Source organism: Mustela erminea, chromosome 1 (genome assembly GCF_009829155.1).
Source record: "Mustela erminea isolate mMusErm1 chromosome 1, mMusErm1.Pri, whole genome shotgun sequence".
NCBI lineage: Eukaryota > Metazoa > Chordata > Mammalia > Carnivora > Mustelidae > Mustela > Mustela erminea.
Genome location: NC_045614.1, coordinates 140,872,399 through 140,890,148, shown reverse-complemented (window position 1 = coordinate 140,890,148; position 17,750 = coordinate 140,872,399). Strand labels below are relative to the sequence as shown.

Genomic DNA, 17,750 nt, shown 5'->3' with positions numbered 1-17,750 from the left:
TGACTTTGGCTCCGTGTCCTCATCGCATTCCCCTGTCCAGCCAATCACTTATCTCTTAAGCAGCCCGTGTAATGGCTTCTCTCCTCTCCTATTGCCAGTGCCCTTGTGGAGACACCTTGAATTCACCTATGAGACATCTAACTGGAACGCCACCATCCCCCCATCCACTTGACATTCTACGGAGGAATGTAAAAGTATGCTTTTTAAAGGACACATCTACTCAGTCCATCTCTTGCAAATGGCCCTTCTGTGGTCCTCCCTTGTTCTTAGACATACTCCACTACATTTCTAGCCACCAGGACCCGGCACAACTTTCTTTGCCCGACCTCTCTCCCTCCTCACTGATCCACTCCACCCAAGCCTTTTCTAGGCAAAGTCCTTTTTTATTCTTGAGGTCTTGAGATCTAGATGAATTGTCACACCCACTGGGAGTTCTTATCCAGTCCTTGGTAGTGGATTCATTTCTGTTGCTTTATGGTCCCATAAAACCCTGTACTATCTCTGGCCATAACATTTGTGTTATTATGTGTTCACGTCTGTCTTGCTGACCTTTGTATACTTAGTGGGTAGCCCAGTGACCAGGCCCATAATGATCATTTATAAATGTCTGTTAAATTTGAACTAATTGTGGAAATATAAACAGTTGGAGTGAATGCATTACTCCAGGGGCAGGTCCCCCTCATTCTACTCCCAAACTAAAATTACTTTGAATTCTTCTTTATTTTTATCTTTATTTTATTTTCTAAATGGATTTTATTTATTTATTTGACAGAGATCACAAGTAGGCAGAGAGGCTGGGGAAAGCAGGCTCCCTGCAGAGCAGAGAGCCCGATGCAGGGCTTGATCCCCAGGATCCTGAGATCATGACCTGAGCTGAAGGCAGAGGCTTAACCCACTGAGCCACCCAGGCACCCATGAATTCTCCTTTATTTTTAAAGGATGTGATTTTTGTATTCTGCTCCCTTAGATATTAATTTTTGATTAATTTTGACAAAAACAAATCTGGACCTCTGTTTATCATGTGGCTTATCATATCTCTGGGATTTTACCTTATAACCTCAATTTCAAAGACATTTAGGACTATGTTTGCAAAAGTGTGCTCTACAGAGGAAGTGTTTTTAGTACTGCTTTTCTTTTATCCTATCATATCAACTAATGTTTGAGCTGAAAGGAAAAGTGTTATCATACTAAAGGGTTTAAGGTAATAAAACTGGTGAATCATCACACACACACACACACACACACACAGCAAGTCAGGTGACCTTGGGAAACCCTCCATCTCCATTTCTCTTTGGGAGATTCACTGTTGGATCACTTAGGAAAGCTTTTGGCTGTGTGCAACAATTCTCAAATAACAGTGGTTCAGATCCTCTAGACAGTTCCTTCCCTCTGCAACATGTGGCAAAGTGGGGCAGTCTGGGCTCCGTGGTCACAAGTAACTCAGCCCTTGTCAGTTCTTCAGCTGTACTGTGCTCTCTCCACTTTTTGCCCCCAGGCAGATACCTTCACAGTCGCAGATGGCTTCTGCAGGTCCAAGCCTCATGATTTTGTTCGAAGACATAGGAGGGAGGCAAGGCTTAGAAATAGAGGCTGACCAGGGGGGCTCTTTACTCAAGAGGCTTTCTTTTTTTTTTTTTTTATCAGCAGAGGAAAACCTTCCCCAGACAATTCCCTGAAGACTTCTTATGTCTCATAGTTCAGTCATGGGTCCCAAGACTTATCATTAGACAGGAGGCTGGGAATGCTGGCATAGGACAAAGGTGAACGGGAGAGCCATGACTGTTTCAGTTCAGCTAGGATGCATCCCCTAGGGTTGGACACAGTGGGACGTGGTAATTGAGAAGCAGGGAAGGCTGACAGCTGATTAGATCGGACAGTTCCAGCCACAACATGGAAATCATCTTTTCCATGGGACACTAATTAACATACAAGGAGTTTGGGAAGCCTAAAGAATGCTGTAAAAGAACTCAGGCTTGCCTTTAGGATAACCACGGGGAAGGGAGTGTGGCCTTCAAGTCAAAGAAGCCGGAAGTGATTGGAGATCTAGAACCCACTTCTGTTTGGCTGTTGCTGCTTATCCGGCTGTGGTTCATGTGAGTGTCTTGTCGGTAGTGCCTTTTTGTTCCCATGGGCCGAGATGTGTCCTTCAGCACGTTTGGAGCGCAGGGATCCATGGGCCTGATGGGGGCAGGGAGAGGGCATTGGGCATCATACTGAGAGAATGCAGAAGTCCAGTCTAGTCTTGTCTGTAACAGTAAATGTATCAGGTTCTGATTTTTTTCATTCTTCTCTTGAATTCTCCACCCACAAACAATGTGACCATGGTGTTTTCAGGTATTTCCTGCAGTTAGAGGAGTAGCGATAGTAAGAGTGATCGTTATGATAAGAACCTGTATTATGGAGCATTAACAGTATACCAGCAGCAGTGCTCCAAGTGCATAGGGAACATAACACTGAGTTGTCAGAACAACCTAGGATTAGTACTATTTCCATTTGATGGCCGAGGACCCTGAGGCAGAGAGAGGGAGCGGCTCTCAGCAAAGCCAGGATTCTAATCAGAGTTTCTGACTCCACAGCCCCTCTCAGAACAATTTCTTGATGCCTATTCTTTTTAAAGATTTTAGTTGTTTGTCTGTCAGAGAGAGAGAGGGGGAGCACAAGCAGGGGGAGCAGCTGGCAGAGGGAGAGAGAAAAGCAGGCTTCCCGCTGAGCAGGGAGCTTGATGCGGGACTCGGTTCCAGGACCCTGGGATCATTCATGACCTGAGCCAAAGACAGATGCTTAACTGACTGAGCCACCCAGGTGTCCCTATGCTTGTTCTTTTTTAACTTCATTTTTCTAGACTATTTTCACTTTTCTGCCATCCTGTAACACCATTGGGAAAAATAACCTAGACACTTGGTACATTTCTTTGTTTGTTTTGATAAACACCCTTACTGATCTAGGAGAAAATTAGAACCAGTTCCAAATTGTACTTGTGAGCTTTCCTCTGCCTTTCGATAATCTAGCATCAAAGTGTAGGGAAGAGTTTCCTTTTCATGACATTTCCTTCCTGAAGACATTTAAGGCCGTGGATTTGTACTTTCTGATTCCTTGTTACATAAATCTTCTATATATTGACATAATTTGGACTCTAAGACACATGACAAATCCTCATGGTTTTAAAAAAGGATTGTCTATAAAAATTACTACCAGATCATTATCATAAGTTCAGGGACTTAAGTTAGAACTTGAGTTTCCCCAAGGAGTTTGAATGCCCAGTGGCTTACAGCTGCACAAACTCCCTGGAAAGGGTCATGGACTGCCTTGACCCCATTTTGAGTTTTTCTATTTTGAAGGCTTTCCTACCATAGAAAGCTGAAGTCACCTGACATTGTCTCTTCCTCCGCAGGGTAAACTTCTTCCCTGGAGATTAATTTTAAGAGAATCTTGAAAAGGCCATAAGATTCTCTTACTCAAAGCACTTGTCTTTCCGGAACATAAACCTTGGTTATTTCTGATGACTTGTGGTACCGGGTTCTAAATTCAGGATAGTGAGATAGAATAGGAGAGGTATGGGAGCCCTGTTTCTTTTCTTTTTATCCTCTTTTTCTCTGGCTGCCCCACATACCCTTGATTCCTCTAATGTCATGAATAGTTTGGGTATCAGTTCCTCTAGCCCATAGGAAGAGTTGACATTGCTATTCAATGCTAAAAGCTGTGGTGAACAAGAAGCAAGAAATCCATGTCTGGGATCAGGTAGACCTGGGCTCAAATCCTGGCCATGTGATCTTGGGCAAGTTACTGTTAATTTTTTAGAGCCTCAGTATCCTCATCTGTAAAATGGGTTTAACAGTTCATCTTCTTCATGGAATTTCTGTGAGAGTTAAATAAGATAATGCATGTAAAGCTCTTAAGACAGGGGCGCTTGGGTGGCACAGTCATTAAATGTCTGCCTTCGACTCAGATCATAAACCCAGGGTCCTGGAATTGAGCCCCACATCGGGCTCCCTGCTCAGTGGGAAGCCTGCTTCTCCCTCTCCCACTCCCCCTGCTGTGTTCCCTTTCATTGTCTCTCTCTGTCGAATAAATAAAAGCTTTAAAAAGAAAAAAAAAAAAAGCTCTTAAGGCAATGGACAGTCCCTGCTCAGTGGCTGAAACATGCTGAGTATCATTATTATTCCCAGTATCCTCTCTCTCCCTCTCTAAAGATCTTGGCACAAATCAAGTTACTGCCCTTCTGCTTCTAGATTATTTTATAATTAAAAAAAAAATGGTTTGATACCTTTAGCCAGTGTTTCACTTCTGAAAGTTGTGGGGCACTCTGTGGTCAGACCTGATTTATGGCTCCTGATATGTGATCTTAGGAACAAATGTGTTCAACCCAGTGCCTCTCCCTCTCCATCCATATCAGATGACAAGTGAATGAGCAATAACCATTGATCTATTTTTATTCTTTTATAAGTTGATGTGAATCGCTTGTACCATTTTGTAGTAGCGGTTCTCTTGCAACATCCCTTACGACTGATTAGAGATAGGATAACTTTGTGGCTGAAGAGAGTGAATTCAGTGTGTATTTTTTCCTTTCCTTCATAGAAGTCAGTGGAAGGAAACTTGAATGTGAGGATTACTTAGTTATTTGTAGTCACCCGGTTACCAAATTAAGAAGCTGCCTACCAGTCCTTCAGAGCTTGTTTCTGGTTCTGGTTATGCCAGCGAGAAAGCTTGAGTAAGGTGCTAACAACCTCTCAGCCCTGCCCGTCTCTCCTTTTTGAAGACCACAGGTTCAGGGCATCCTGTGGGCGCGCAGGGTCCTGGAGTGTAGAATCTGGAGATCTGTGGTGAGGGGAAGGAGGCCTCTAGTCCTGTGATGGGTAACTAGCCGTATTTTGGGGGGATGGTGATTCACATCAGATCCTTATCTTACCAACAAACACGGTCCTTATAACTATTTGTTATATGATGACAATGAAATAGGAAGCCTGCAACATGTTTGTTAGTCTTCAGAATAATTTTTGAGGAACTGAGCAAGTAAGTCTTTTTGAAATCATCTTCTGGATAAATATCGTGCATTGTTTTGCTGGGAGTGCTGCCACACCATGGATTTCTTGACCCAGGTGTTTAGTTCAAATCATCCTTAGTCTACTTGCCCGTTTGCAAAGTGCCTGTAATTATCAAGCTTTTAACAAAATGTCAGGCAATTAAAATGCGTGATCTGTCAGGAAAATTAAAAATAATAGCTAACGTTTACTGGTTGTGAGCCAGACATGATTCTAAGAGCTTTATGTGCAATAAGATATTAAATATATTATCTCTCTTAATCCTTACAACAATCTAAGGAGATTGGTATATTGTTCCCATTTTACAGATGAGAAAACACAGAGAGGGTCAGTAACTTGAAGATCACAGTGAATAAGTGATAGAATTGGGATTCTTACCAGACATTCTAAACCAAGTTTCAACTCCTACCTATTATACTGTAATTCATTAGTTGAAACTTGTACAGCACTTTAATCAAAACTTGTTTGTATCATTCTAGTGCTTGCTTCGGTGGCACATAAACTGAAATTGGAATGATACAGAGAAGATTAGCATGGCCCCTACGCAAGGATGACACGCAAATTCATGAAGCATTCCATATAAAAAACAAAAACAAAACAAACTTGTTTGTGTTATTCTAAAACCGAGCTTTAAAACTGAAATCAACATCCGTCTTCACTCAAAATAAGTTTCAGTATAGACCAATAGTCTTTGTCCCAGAAATATTAACTAGGGTAATCTTTATTCTCGTTAATAAGCACAAGATCAAATATGGGGATTTAGAAATCGTGTTTTCAGAAGGGGAAGAGAAACAAATTAAGATCTGCCCAGGAAGAATTCTTACATGTTTCTTGAAGGAAAGTAGGAGGAATCTCCTTTGATCTTATAAAAACCTCCTCAGATCGTGTGAATCAGCACACTGGGAGAATGGTGGAGCCATTATAAATCCCTGAGGGAAAAGCAGGGGACTAGGAGAGGATCTTGGAGAGTGACCGGAAATGAGGATGACTTAGAAATGTCACAGAGACATTAGAAGAGGAAGATAGAGTTTCAGGCTGTCGCAGGTGCTCGACATAATCAAATTTTGTAGATGTTAAGGAATGAAATTCAGGTCATTGGATTTGGTGGGGGTGCTGGGCCACGATGGCCTTGGGGAGCAATTCCTTCAGCGCATAGGGACAGAGTCTGAGAAAACAAAAAACGCAGGCAACTGCTAGCTCAGAAGACATTTATCTTGGCACTGGCCAAGTAAGTGTTTTTCAGAGCAGGGAACCTGAGAGTATGTTAAATGAATACACATCACTATTTTGATATATGCAGAAAAGCATGTTGGTTTGGACAATTCTTGATAGCATCTTTTCTTCTAAATTTAACTCTCTTTTTTTTTTTAAAGATTTTATTTGTTTATTTGCCAGAGAGAGAGAGAGAAAGAGAGCGAGCGAGCACAGGCAGGCAGAGTGGCAGCGGAGGCAGAGGGAGAAGCAGGCTCCCTGCCAAGCAAGGAGCCCCATGTGGGACTCGATCCCAGGATGCTGGGATCATGACCCGAGCCAAAGGCAGCTGCTTAACTGACTGAGCCACCTGGGCGTCCCTCTAAATTTAACTCTTATGAGAAGAAGAATTGCAGGTGCTGGTTGGGTTTCCACCTGTCAGATTTTAGCTATAAAAGAGAATTCCAGAACGACGCCATGGTCAAATGTGAGACGACTCACAGTTAGGGCTGGGGAGCAGTGGGTTGTGGGAAAGCAAGCCTTCACAATCCAACCCTTCCCACCACATTCCCCCCCACCCCCATCTTTCCTTTCCAATGTCTCGCTCCATCTTGGTCAACTAGCCTAATTCTTGTTCCTGGTCATCCTTATTAAACATTTGCTAAAAAGGTTTAAGATGGAAACTTTCCCGAAGGCATTTGCATGTTTAAAAGCACCTCCCCCAGGCACAAGGCAGGCCCTGATGGGTCTGTGCTCTGTTGCTTCCTTGTGACTCTTAATGTGCCCTGAGCTTGGGTCCAAGGAAATATCCTGGTTACTGAATGAGATGGGGATCCAAACCTTTTTTTATTTTTCAAATGTTTCAGTATTATTTGGTGACTAACCTATTAATTCCCCATAGATCTGAAATGTCACCTATACTATGTCCTAAATTCCCAAATGTGTTTGGGTCAATTTGTGAACCCACTATTCTGTTTCACTAATCCATCTGTCAACTACTGGCCCAGGCCCAGTCTTTGAATTATTGTAGTTTTACAGTATGCTTTCGATGTGTCCTAGGGCTGGATCACTCTCATTCTTTTTCATAATCCTTCTGACTGGGCTTACATGTTTATTTTTTGTATGGTTTAGAATCAGCTTCACTATTCCCCCTCTTCACCCAGAAATGCTGTGTGTACTTCATTGGGATTGTGATAAAATTATATTTTGATTTAGGAAGAATTGATACCTCTATAATATCAGACTTTCTTATCCATTTGGGCCTTCTTCTGAAGGAAGTGTCTGGAGGCTGTTTTCATATAGCAGAAACTGTTAGGTTTAATCCCAAACATTTTATGGGTCTTGTGGCTATTATAAATAAGATGACTTCTTCTATTTCATTTTCTAACTGACTATCATTCATACACAGGAAACCTTTTTTTTTTTCCACTCTCATTTTGCAGTATCTTTTTAGGCAATGATGTCATCTGCCAATAATCAGTTGTCTGTAGGGCAAAAAAAATTCCATCATGCAATAGTCACTTTAACTGTACCCTCACACATTCATTTATTTTATTATTTATTATTAATATATAATATATAATTATTCATTAGTATTTATTTTATTACTTGTTATTAATTTATTAATATATAAAGCATTTATTATTAAGTTTTTGTTTACAAGCTGGGCTTAGAAAGTATTTCAGATGTACAGAAAATTATCAAACACTGACGTACCTATCATCTAGATTGAAGCGATGCTTTTTGCCATATTGTTATCAGAGCACTCCTCTCTAAACAGAAAAACCTGAGGTAGTATTACAGATGCATTTACAGTGGAGCATCCCATCTCCGTCCTCCTCCTCCTCCCCAGAGCAAGTCCCACACTGAGGTTGGTGTCTGGCATCCTACGCTCGCTAACGCACGTGGATATATGTGCTTGTGGTGTTTTAAAAATGAGGGTATGTTGTCCGCTGTTGTCACATGCTGTCCTGATTGAAAAGTAATGAATATCGGCCCATTATGAAAAATTTCACCCTTTAGAGAAACTAATGTGTGAGAAAGTTCAAAGTGATCCATAATAATCTTTTTAAGAAGGCCAGTATTCACAGTAAGGTATATGGTGTTCTAACGCACGCGGCGAGGTAGCGTAGAGTAGGACCACACGCTGTCTGGGGTGCCTAACCAAAGAATGCCTTCCCGAGGGAGAAGAGTTGAGGTGTGTGTTTACCACCACATCCTGTTGCCTACAGATCGTTCTCTGTCTCGGTTCAAAGAAAAAGACAAGACAAGAATCTCAGCAGAGGTTACTAGAACTTTAAGGTAGGTTTCAACAGGGAATCAGATCGTTGTTTACACTACAGAGCTAGAGACTTCTATAGATTTGATGGCTGCACCTGATAGGGGCCGCTGCCTGCGCAGAGCAGACGGGCCTCCACGTGCAGCTGGCGAACTTGCAGCTCCTATCAGACAATCGGAGGAAGTCCACGTATAAACTTCTCCATGCAAGGAAAGGTGGTTTTTCCATTTGCCTTTTTCTGAGCAATTTAACTTCCTAATTACATGGTCCAAATTGTTTAGGAGACTATGTAAACCATATGTTTGTTAAATGATAGAGACAAACACGGGGAAGTCTGATTAGCATCAACTTCCCTCCGGAAAGGGGTATCTTTCCCAGCCCCGCTGAGGCTGTGTTATCCCGGACGTGGGGGAGGAAGCCGAGTGGAGCACTAGTTTGTCAGTCGCTGCCTCTGCCTGTGGATTCGCCCCTCTTCCTCCTGCTGAGGCACATATTTTAACCCAGAGTTATCCTTTTGGTAGCAGCATGTAAGGCACTGATGGACATGAGCAGAATGAATTTCATCCAGTGTTTAGCAGATTCTGAGAGGAGAAAATATGGTTATTTCGAACTTTCAGGAGGTTGAGTGTGTGAGCCTGGATGTGTGGGAGAAGACAGACATGCTAGCGAGATGGAGTTGCTTTTTAGTTTTTGTCCTGTTGGGTTTGAACAGTAGAAGGTGAGCATAAATAACTTATTTCACTACTGTTAAATGAAATGAAGGTTTTTTTTTTCCTAATATAAGTCTATTAAAAAAGAAGTAAAGAAGTTGTGTTATTTATTGTGTAATAAACAAGTTTACATGTCTAGAAGAAATAATGATATTGGATAATTGCTGTTGAATCCGTTAAAAAAAAAAAAAAACAACCACCACAAAGACATGTTTCCTGTGTCCTGTTTGGATGCAGAAGTCCGAACAGTGGGGCAGGTTCCCTGTTCGGTCATAATCAATGACACAGATGTGCAGATGCACAGAAGCGGGTTCCTCACAGAGCTGTAAAGTGGCCACAGTTCATCTTCCTGGGACAGCAGGCAGAAATGGGGTCATACAGTCACCTCAGCTCTTAATGCTGTTGTGATTGTCATTGCTTAAGAGAACAATAAAAAAAATAAAAAACAACCCACTCTTAATTTTTCTACTTTTTCTGGCCTTAATTGCCCCCAGAAGAAAGATTCAGAGCATTAATGAAACACACTAGTAGATATTGTTTGTATTTATATAAACACTGGGGAAAAGAGGAACTCAGAAAATCAAAAGGAGAAGAAAGACTGGACTAGTTTATTCATGCCTGTTTACATGGCCTTCCTGTGGCCTCTTGGTCTTGGATTCTAGTGGGGACTGCCGCATAGGGGGAACTTGAGTCATCTTGAATGATGGTTCCTTTGCCTTTTATTTCTTTGGAAATAGGAAGAATACCTGTGCAGTGTCATTGTTTAGGGCACTACCTGAATACCCATGCACACGCGTTAGGATGCTTGGATTTCTCAGAGCAAACAGAATTATTTTTAACTGGAAAGGGGTGTCTTTGCCTACCCGACCATCTTGTTTACCTTGTGAGTTGGACCAGAAGATTAAGAGGAACAGACAGAGCGTGGTAACAGTGAAGCCCTCATTTATCTCACCCTTTCTCTTGGTTTTGATGTTGTTGAGATTTTATTTTAGTTTTTTTGCTTTTATGTTTTGAGATTTGGTGTTTATCCTGAGTCCTGGGCTGTTAAGTCGATGTTTGAGATATCTAGACAACATTATAAACTTTCCCTGCACTGCCAAAAATTTACTGCTTTGTTTCTGGTAAAATGGCTTGTTAAAAATAGAACCTGGAGAACCTGGGTGACTCAGTTGGTTAATCAGCCAACTCCTGATTTCAGCTCAGGTCGTGATCTCAGGGTCATGGGATCAAGTCCACGTCAGACTCTGAACTCAGTGGGGAGCCATATATATATATGTATATATTTATATATTTATATATTTATATAACTTTATTTGTTTGTAAAGTATAGTATCCTGCTTTCTCTTTTTGTAAAAATCATATGAACTTTGTTAAACCTTACTCTGATGTGAGAACTATTTTTATATATCCTGACTATGGCTGTCTTGGTCTGTAGGCAGTTTCAGGAAAGCATTGGAAATGATCTTGCCATGGGAACTTTCAGTTAATACAGATGATTGCCCTAGCAACAAGTTAGACTTGATCAGAAGGTAGTATTTTGCTTTTATAGATAACTGCTTGCTGTCTTTTTGAGGGGGGTATCCATCAAACTAAATTTTGGTAAAGATTTTTAAAGTTGTCTATGGAGAGTTACAAGGAAAGGGTTGACAGGCAGATGTCCACGACTGAATGAGAGAAATTCTAAGAAATCTTGAGCAAAGTGGCCTATCCTGAAATTCCTAGTGTAGTTGATTAGGCGCAAGGGGTTTCCTTTTCTCTTAGTTCTTCTGAGTTCATACATTTGAAATTATTTTTAATTAAGGTAAATAGTCAGTTTTGTTCCTAGAATGTATTAGGATACACTACATAATCATCCATTTATTCAGCAGTTATTTCTAGAGCTCTCCTGCATTCAGCTGCAAGGATACACATACAGGCAGAGTAGAGGGAGAGTTGGATCTATCCAGGGTTGGGATTTGCCAAGGAGGTGAGCGTGTTTGCACAGAGTGATTATAACCACATACTGTAACTACAAGAGGTCCAAGCTGGGTAATTTAATAAGTATGAATGAGAGGGTGTGAATGGTTTAAGGACAGGGGAAAGGTGGTAGAGTCAGAGGGTAAAGAATGACTGGGGTTGAGGGTTAGAAGAAAGAAGGAAATTGGAGAGATGCTGGTGGAAGCGGGTGATTGACACTGGGATTACAGAGACGTTGCCGTTGATGGCAGTGACAAGGGCTGAGGTATGACAATGGTGGGGTAGCTGAAGGACAGAGGATAAGACGGTTGGTGAAGAGGAAGTCAAGGAACTGAGAAGGGAGAGTAATGGAAGTCCCCCCTCCATGGAAACTCAAGAAAGTCATGTTGGGGAGACATCAGAGCCAGCAACTAAACTCATAAGGGGCGATGACTCATAAGGAGTCTGTCCCTGACTGATTCTGAGGCAGAGCCAGACAGCATGAGCTTCTAAGCTAAAGACTTTTTGGGAAGGGGAAGTGATCATTTTCTGGCAGCAGCAACAAGAAGCAAGCTGGCAGGAGAACCTTCAGGGGAGGCCACATTTTCCAGGGACAGCCAAATTTCTCTTAAGGCCAGAAAGAGAGGGTTCAAGGACAAGGCTGAGGATTTGTTAAGATCTTGCTGGATTTCTTTCGTGAGGTCCATTTCCCGAGGACCCAGTAGAAGGGGTTCAGAAACCAGCTGAGGAGCTCAGGGAAGGTGGGGCCAGACCAGGCGTGTTCGCAGTGCTATGGGAATGAGAGTCCAGGGGAGTGAGGACTACTGTGGATCTTGGGCAAAACCAGGGATAGAGAAATCAGTGCTGATGGTTTCTGAAGCAGGTGGTAAGGCTGTGTGTGTTGGGAGAAGGACAGCTCAGGCAGACCTCTGACACTCTCCTTCTGCCCTGCGCCTAGTAGTTTGGAGGCTGGGAGTGAGCCCTTGTTACCCAGAGTGTGGGTAGGTTTGGGAGTCCCTCTTTATTCTGTGGACAGAGGGAAGACTAGGGAAGCATACCTGTCTGAGCATTACCACTATGTGTGTATGTCTCCCTTGTGACAACAGTTCCAGGATAATGTAAGATGAAAGCGAGAGTGTTTATAATTATTATTTTTTATTGTGTTATGTTAATTACTGTGCAGTATCTCATTAGTTTTTGATGTAATGTTCCAAGATTCATTGTTTACATATAACACCCAGTGTTCCTTCCTTAATGCCCACCACCAGGCTCTCCTAACCCCCCGCCCCCCTCCCCTCTAAAACCCTCCATTTCTTTCTCAGAGTCCACAGTCTCTCAAGCTTCATCTCCCCCCTGATTTCCCCCAACTCACTTCTCTCCATCTCCCCATGTCTTCTGTGTTATTCCTTATGCTCCACAAGTAAGTGAAACCATATGATAATTGACTTTCTCTGCTTGACTTATTTCACTCAGCATAATCTCTTCCAGTCCCATCCATGTTGATACAAAAGTTGGGTATTCATCCTTTCTGATGGAGGCATAATACTCCATAGTGTATATGGACTACATCTTCCTTATCCATTCGTCCATTGAAGGGCATGTTTACTATTGCTTTTTAAAACCTGAGATAGAATTAAGCATAATACAGAGAAATAGTAATTAACAGGCTTAATTTGGGAAGTGTATATTGATTCATAATCATTGTATAGATACAAAATTCAGATTCCAGCTCACATTTTAAAATAAATCATTCTCTCCTTATCCTTCCTTCCCCCGCCAACACCTTCTCCCCAAAGGCCACATGAAAACTGACCATGTCACAGTGCTATCCGCTGAATTGTTGACATGTTCTTTTCCCTTTTCCTCACAGTGAAGAAAGTTACAACGTCAATGATTATTCCTTAAGAGATCAGCTACTGGTGGAATCTTGTGACAACGAAGAGCTGAATTCCTCTCCAGGGAAGAACAGTTCCACAATGCTTTATTCAAGACAGAGCTCGGCCAACCACCTCTTCACTCTGACCATCCTTAGTAACCATGCGAGTGAGAAAGTGGAGATGCTGCTCGGGGCTGAGACGCAGTAAGTGTGTGCGGGGACAGGGTTGCAGCGTGTCTGCTCCCTGTCTTCCCTGCTTCCACGCCCTGTCTCAGACTCCCTAAAAAGAGTCAAGCGTAGCTACTGTATGCTTCTTGCTGAGTACCTGTTAGGCACCAAGCACTGGGTCTGGGGGCTTCATCAAGCTCATGTTTTCACTGTGATCCCCTCAATGTCTCGAGAGATGGACATGATTATTTCACCATCATGAATCCTAATGGATGCATTGTGCTTTAGGCGTGCTTTTATATTTAGAGAGTAGTTTAAAAATCCCTTTATTTTAATCATTGATAAAGATAGGACCCATGAGCCTTGGGTTAGATGACATCTGGTAGTTTGTGTCTCGGCCATAAGTTTTCCTAGATGAGGGACCTGAGGCCATTTTGCAGTCATTTACCATCAACCAGACAGCAAATACCCCATGATTTCTATCTAAAGAGATTCTCCATTTGGGAAAACATTAGTGAACCTACTTTCCCATCAGAGTTGATGCAGAGGCTAAATTAAATAAACAGTCCTGCTGTTTGTGGCTGCTGGTGCACGGTGGCTGAGGGGTTAGACAGCCTCACACCGGACGAAGGCAAGAGGGCTTCATCTCTGAGTCCACTCCTGTGATGTGGTCCATCTAGAGGTCGTGGACCTATTTATTTGTTTGGAAACTGGAAACATCCTCTTGAAACAGTCATCACAGGCAGGTGTTCTACTGGGCGGAGTGGGAGAGGAAGAGTCGGGGAAGTCCCTCACTCTTTGTCCTCAGGGATCCTCCACGTCCCTCCCACTCGAGTGGGCCAGGGTTCCCACGTGGTGCGATTAAAGTGCACCGACAGCTGGTGAATGACAACCCGAAGACTGTAACAAAAGCTCAGTGAAAATAAACCCAGGATGGTATCTCTCCTTCTTACGAGTATTTTAACAGTGGTTCTCAGATCATTCAAGAGAGACATCCGAGAAAGATTAAAATTATCAAGCATCCAACTAAAACGTTTTAAATGGTCATTTAAAGTAACTTCTCAAAGGCTAAAGAAGACCAAGAGGGACAGGTTGTTGTAAAATCTATTTGAGGTTTGAAAATGGCCCAAGTGGAGTATTCCGAATGAACTTGAGAGTTAGCACAGGGAATAAGAAAAGAAGCTTCTTCCTTTGTGTTGTTTATAAAACAAAGAAATGCCTTTTTCTAAGGTCCTAGAGCTCTTCCCTGAAATTGCTAGAGAGCACAGCCACATTCCAGGCTTGTTTGCTCCTCTGGGGGAGTGTGGTGCTAGCTGGTCTATACAGATGACCAGCAGAGACATATCCAAGACCCGGGCTCAGGAAAGCATTTCCTAACTTGGAAAGTGATTAAATCCCTCACAAGTGAAGACAGATCTAGCCTTCCTCTGTTTGGGGAAGCCTCTCTTAAAAAGAGAATTTTGTATGTCTGGGCTTTGGCTCTTATAGGACTTTTTTTTTTTTTTTTAAATAGTAGGCTCCATGCCCAGCGTGGAGTCCAATGTAGGGCTTGAATTCAGGACCCTGAGACCAAAACCTGAGCGAAGATCAAGAGTCGGACGCTGAAATGACTGAGCCACCCAGGTGCCCCCTTATTTGACTTTGAGGATGAAAAGTCTTAAAGGCTTTGGAGATGAGTGGTAGTCTAGACATTCTAGAGACATCTCAGAAACAGATTTTCACTTGTCAGTTTTCGTTTGTAATGGTGAAAGTGTTACTGGTTTTGCTTTGTGTTTTCCTTTTCTCTCTGTTTATAAGGGTTCTTCTTTATTCACGTCCTGCAACATTTCAGCAGAGCTTTTCCTGTTTCTTTCCAAATTTGTGTGACCTCCACCACTTGTTTTGAGATTATTCCAGAAGAGTAGGAAGTAAACTGACATGTCCAGTTCTTTGTATACCAAGGCTAGATCCTCTCTGGGGACGTTCTGTAGCATTTGTTCAACTCCCTTGCCGTTTGATCTTGCCATGGGCTGAATGTATATTTATTTCCTTAATCAGAAATGTTCTCAGAATATTAATTTGTGTCACCCATTAATGGTATGAGTCATGGGTCTGACTCAGATCTGTAATTCTTGAATGAGTGGTGAAAGAACATTCTGGAAGTTCTAGAGAGGCAGAAGTCTCCTTGCACACAGGAGCGACTCTCCCACTGCCTTCCCATCCAATACCAGCTCAGCTTTGGTTAAGAGGTAAATAAATGGACCCTTGGAAGCACCCAAGGCATAAAATAGCCTTGGTCCTGAAGGAAAATCTATTATAGCCAAGATGTATTTTCCTTAGAAAAAACATCTGTCTGCTAGGAAATTGTTATATGCCATGTTTGGAGAAGTGGAGGTCAGCCCTGGGCTTGCCTGGCTTTGGGCAATCAGAGTTTTGGTCTGTATAGACTGTTCTGTTTGCTTCTAAGATTTGCAAATTGTATACATGAATATGTGTGTTTTAAGTTTCCTCTCTTTTATGTTATATGTGGTTTATATGGTCTGTTAGCAAACTGATTCGGAAAACAAGGTTTTCACCCCGTTCTAGCCTTTTAATAATTGTAGAACATGAGACTCACGTAGGTCCTTTGACTACTTATTCTTTGGTTTGAAAAAGGAGGAGGTTCATACCTAAATATTTACCTTTTTGGAAAAACTGTTGTCAGTAGGAGGGGCATCGCTGTTTGACACAAGCACAGTTCAGTCTTTCTAGGATGGTGAAACTGTAGAATAGACCAGGAGTTTGGGCTACATAAAGCATGTAGGAGAGCTCCCAGAAAGGAAATGGGGTGAGCACTTACAGAGCACCTGGGATGTACCAGATGGAGCCAGCCCTGGAACATGACGAAGGTGAACGCCCATAGATGTTTCTAGAGAAGGGGGAACTTGGGAGCCGAGGTGAGGCGACATCCGTCTTGCTTTCCCCAGGATCAATATTATGTGTGTTGTGCTGGCAGAATTAAGAACAGCACCCACTTTGACTCTCAAAAGCGTCTTACTTAGGTAGTAGAATCGGTGGTGACCCTAATGATTAGTCTGTGCTCCATTTCCCTCCTTTCCTCTCCCCGATGTAAAATGAGATGAAGGTGACGTGATTTGCTTCAAGTCACACAGGAAGTGAGTTGCTGCCAAAGCTGGGACCAGGCCCTGACCCTCCTGAATCTAGTGTCCTTTCTGGTTACAAGTTTTAATTATCTTACTGAGCCTCCATTCAGGAGACTGCTCAGCCCTCCCTTGCCATGTGGCCCTGTTGGACATCTGGAAAGGGAAACTCCAGGAAGCCAGTTGCTATGAAATGGGAAAACCTACTAAAACGTGGATTGTTTGCTTCGGTTCATAGACTCTAAAAAGGAAAAATATTTGTGGAAACCCAGCTGGGCAATTTAGGGCCTCCCATTGTTTGAAATATTTAGTAATAAAATCCAGAATAGATGGTACAGGAAGACATCTCTGAGGTGACGTTTGGACCGAACCCTGAGTGATGAGGAGTCAACACATGGGAAAATGCAGGGCCGGAATGATCCAGGCGAAGGCAACAGCAGGTGCACAACTTCTAGGGAAACGGGTCTGATGTTGTCAAAAGTGGCTTGAACAGGTTGAAGGGGGCAAGGTCAGAATAAAGGAGGGAGAGAGTGGCGGTCAAGAGGCCATCAGAGGCCAGAGCATTGGAATTCCCGTGTGGTGGTTGGACCGTCCGTCCTCACACCGTCTCCGCCTGGGCATGAGGGAACGGGTTAAGAACTTACAACATTTTGACATGTTGGCAGCCTCAAGGCATGTGATTAACAGTAACTCACTTTTGTTGTGTTTCGAAGAACACTTGGTCCACAATGGACTGGGTGGGGTGGTGAGGACTGGCTTTGCACCACACACATTTTGAGAAGCATCATCTAGAGTTTAGTAAGCTATAGCAGAGTTCCCCGGCGAAGTCTGGAACAAAGGCAGAAGTTTCAGCAGGGAGAGCAAATAGGGTCCTGTTACGGCACCTGGGCGCTCATTCAGTTAAACATTTGCCTTTGGCTCAGGTCATGATCCCAGGGTCCTGGGATTGAGCCCTGTATCGGGCTCCTTGCTCAGTGGGGAGCCTGCTTCTCCCCTGCCGGCCCTTCTTCCTGCTTGTGCACCTCTCTGTCTCTCTCTCTCCCTCCCTGTGTGTCAAATACATAATCAAAATCTTAAAAAACAAAACAAAACAGGGTCCTGTTGCAGTAGTCAAGGGGAGTCCTGGATGTGGCCTGGGCCGGGGTCTGAGAGAGGAGATAGAACCAGTATTGTAGGGGGTTGGATGAGTTGGGGTGGCCATGCAGGAAAGAGAGGAATCGATGGTACCTTGGATTTTAGACTTGAGGAGCTAACACGGTATGCTCAGTTGCTCCTTCACGGTCTTGGGTGTGCCTTCTCTCCTGCCCTGTCGAGGCTGTTCCATGGAGAGTGTAGAGCAGCGGCTGCTGGTGACCCCAGCCGGCCGTCTTCCTTTCTCTCCCTTTCGTCTCATTTCATTCTGTTGACTGATCCGATCTCTCATCTTGACCCCCT

The 17,750-nt window shown here is 43.0% G+C and overlaps 1 protein-coding gene and 1 non-coding gene across 4 annotated transcripts in view; both read left to right on the top strand.

Annotated features, from left to right (window-relative positions):
- The window catches only part of ARHGEF26 (Rho guanine nucleotide exchange factor 26), a 122,904-nt gene that overhangs the window by 93,155 nt on the left and 11,999 nt on the right, over positions 1-17,750 (top strand). For all 3 annotated transcript variants that reach the window (XM_032344463.1, XM_032344454.1, XM_032344443.1), the window contains one exon: positions 13,024-13,233. In XM_032344463.1, the coding sequence (XP_032200354.1) occupies positions 13,024-13,233 (210 nt within the window). The remainder of the gene's footprint in view (positions 1-13,023; positions 13,234-17,750) is intronic.
- LOC116581321 lies at positions 5,518-5,624 on the top strand. The gene has a single exon (XR_004282008.1). It is a non-coding gene; the product is annotated as a U6 spliceosomal RNA (small nuclear RNA).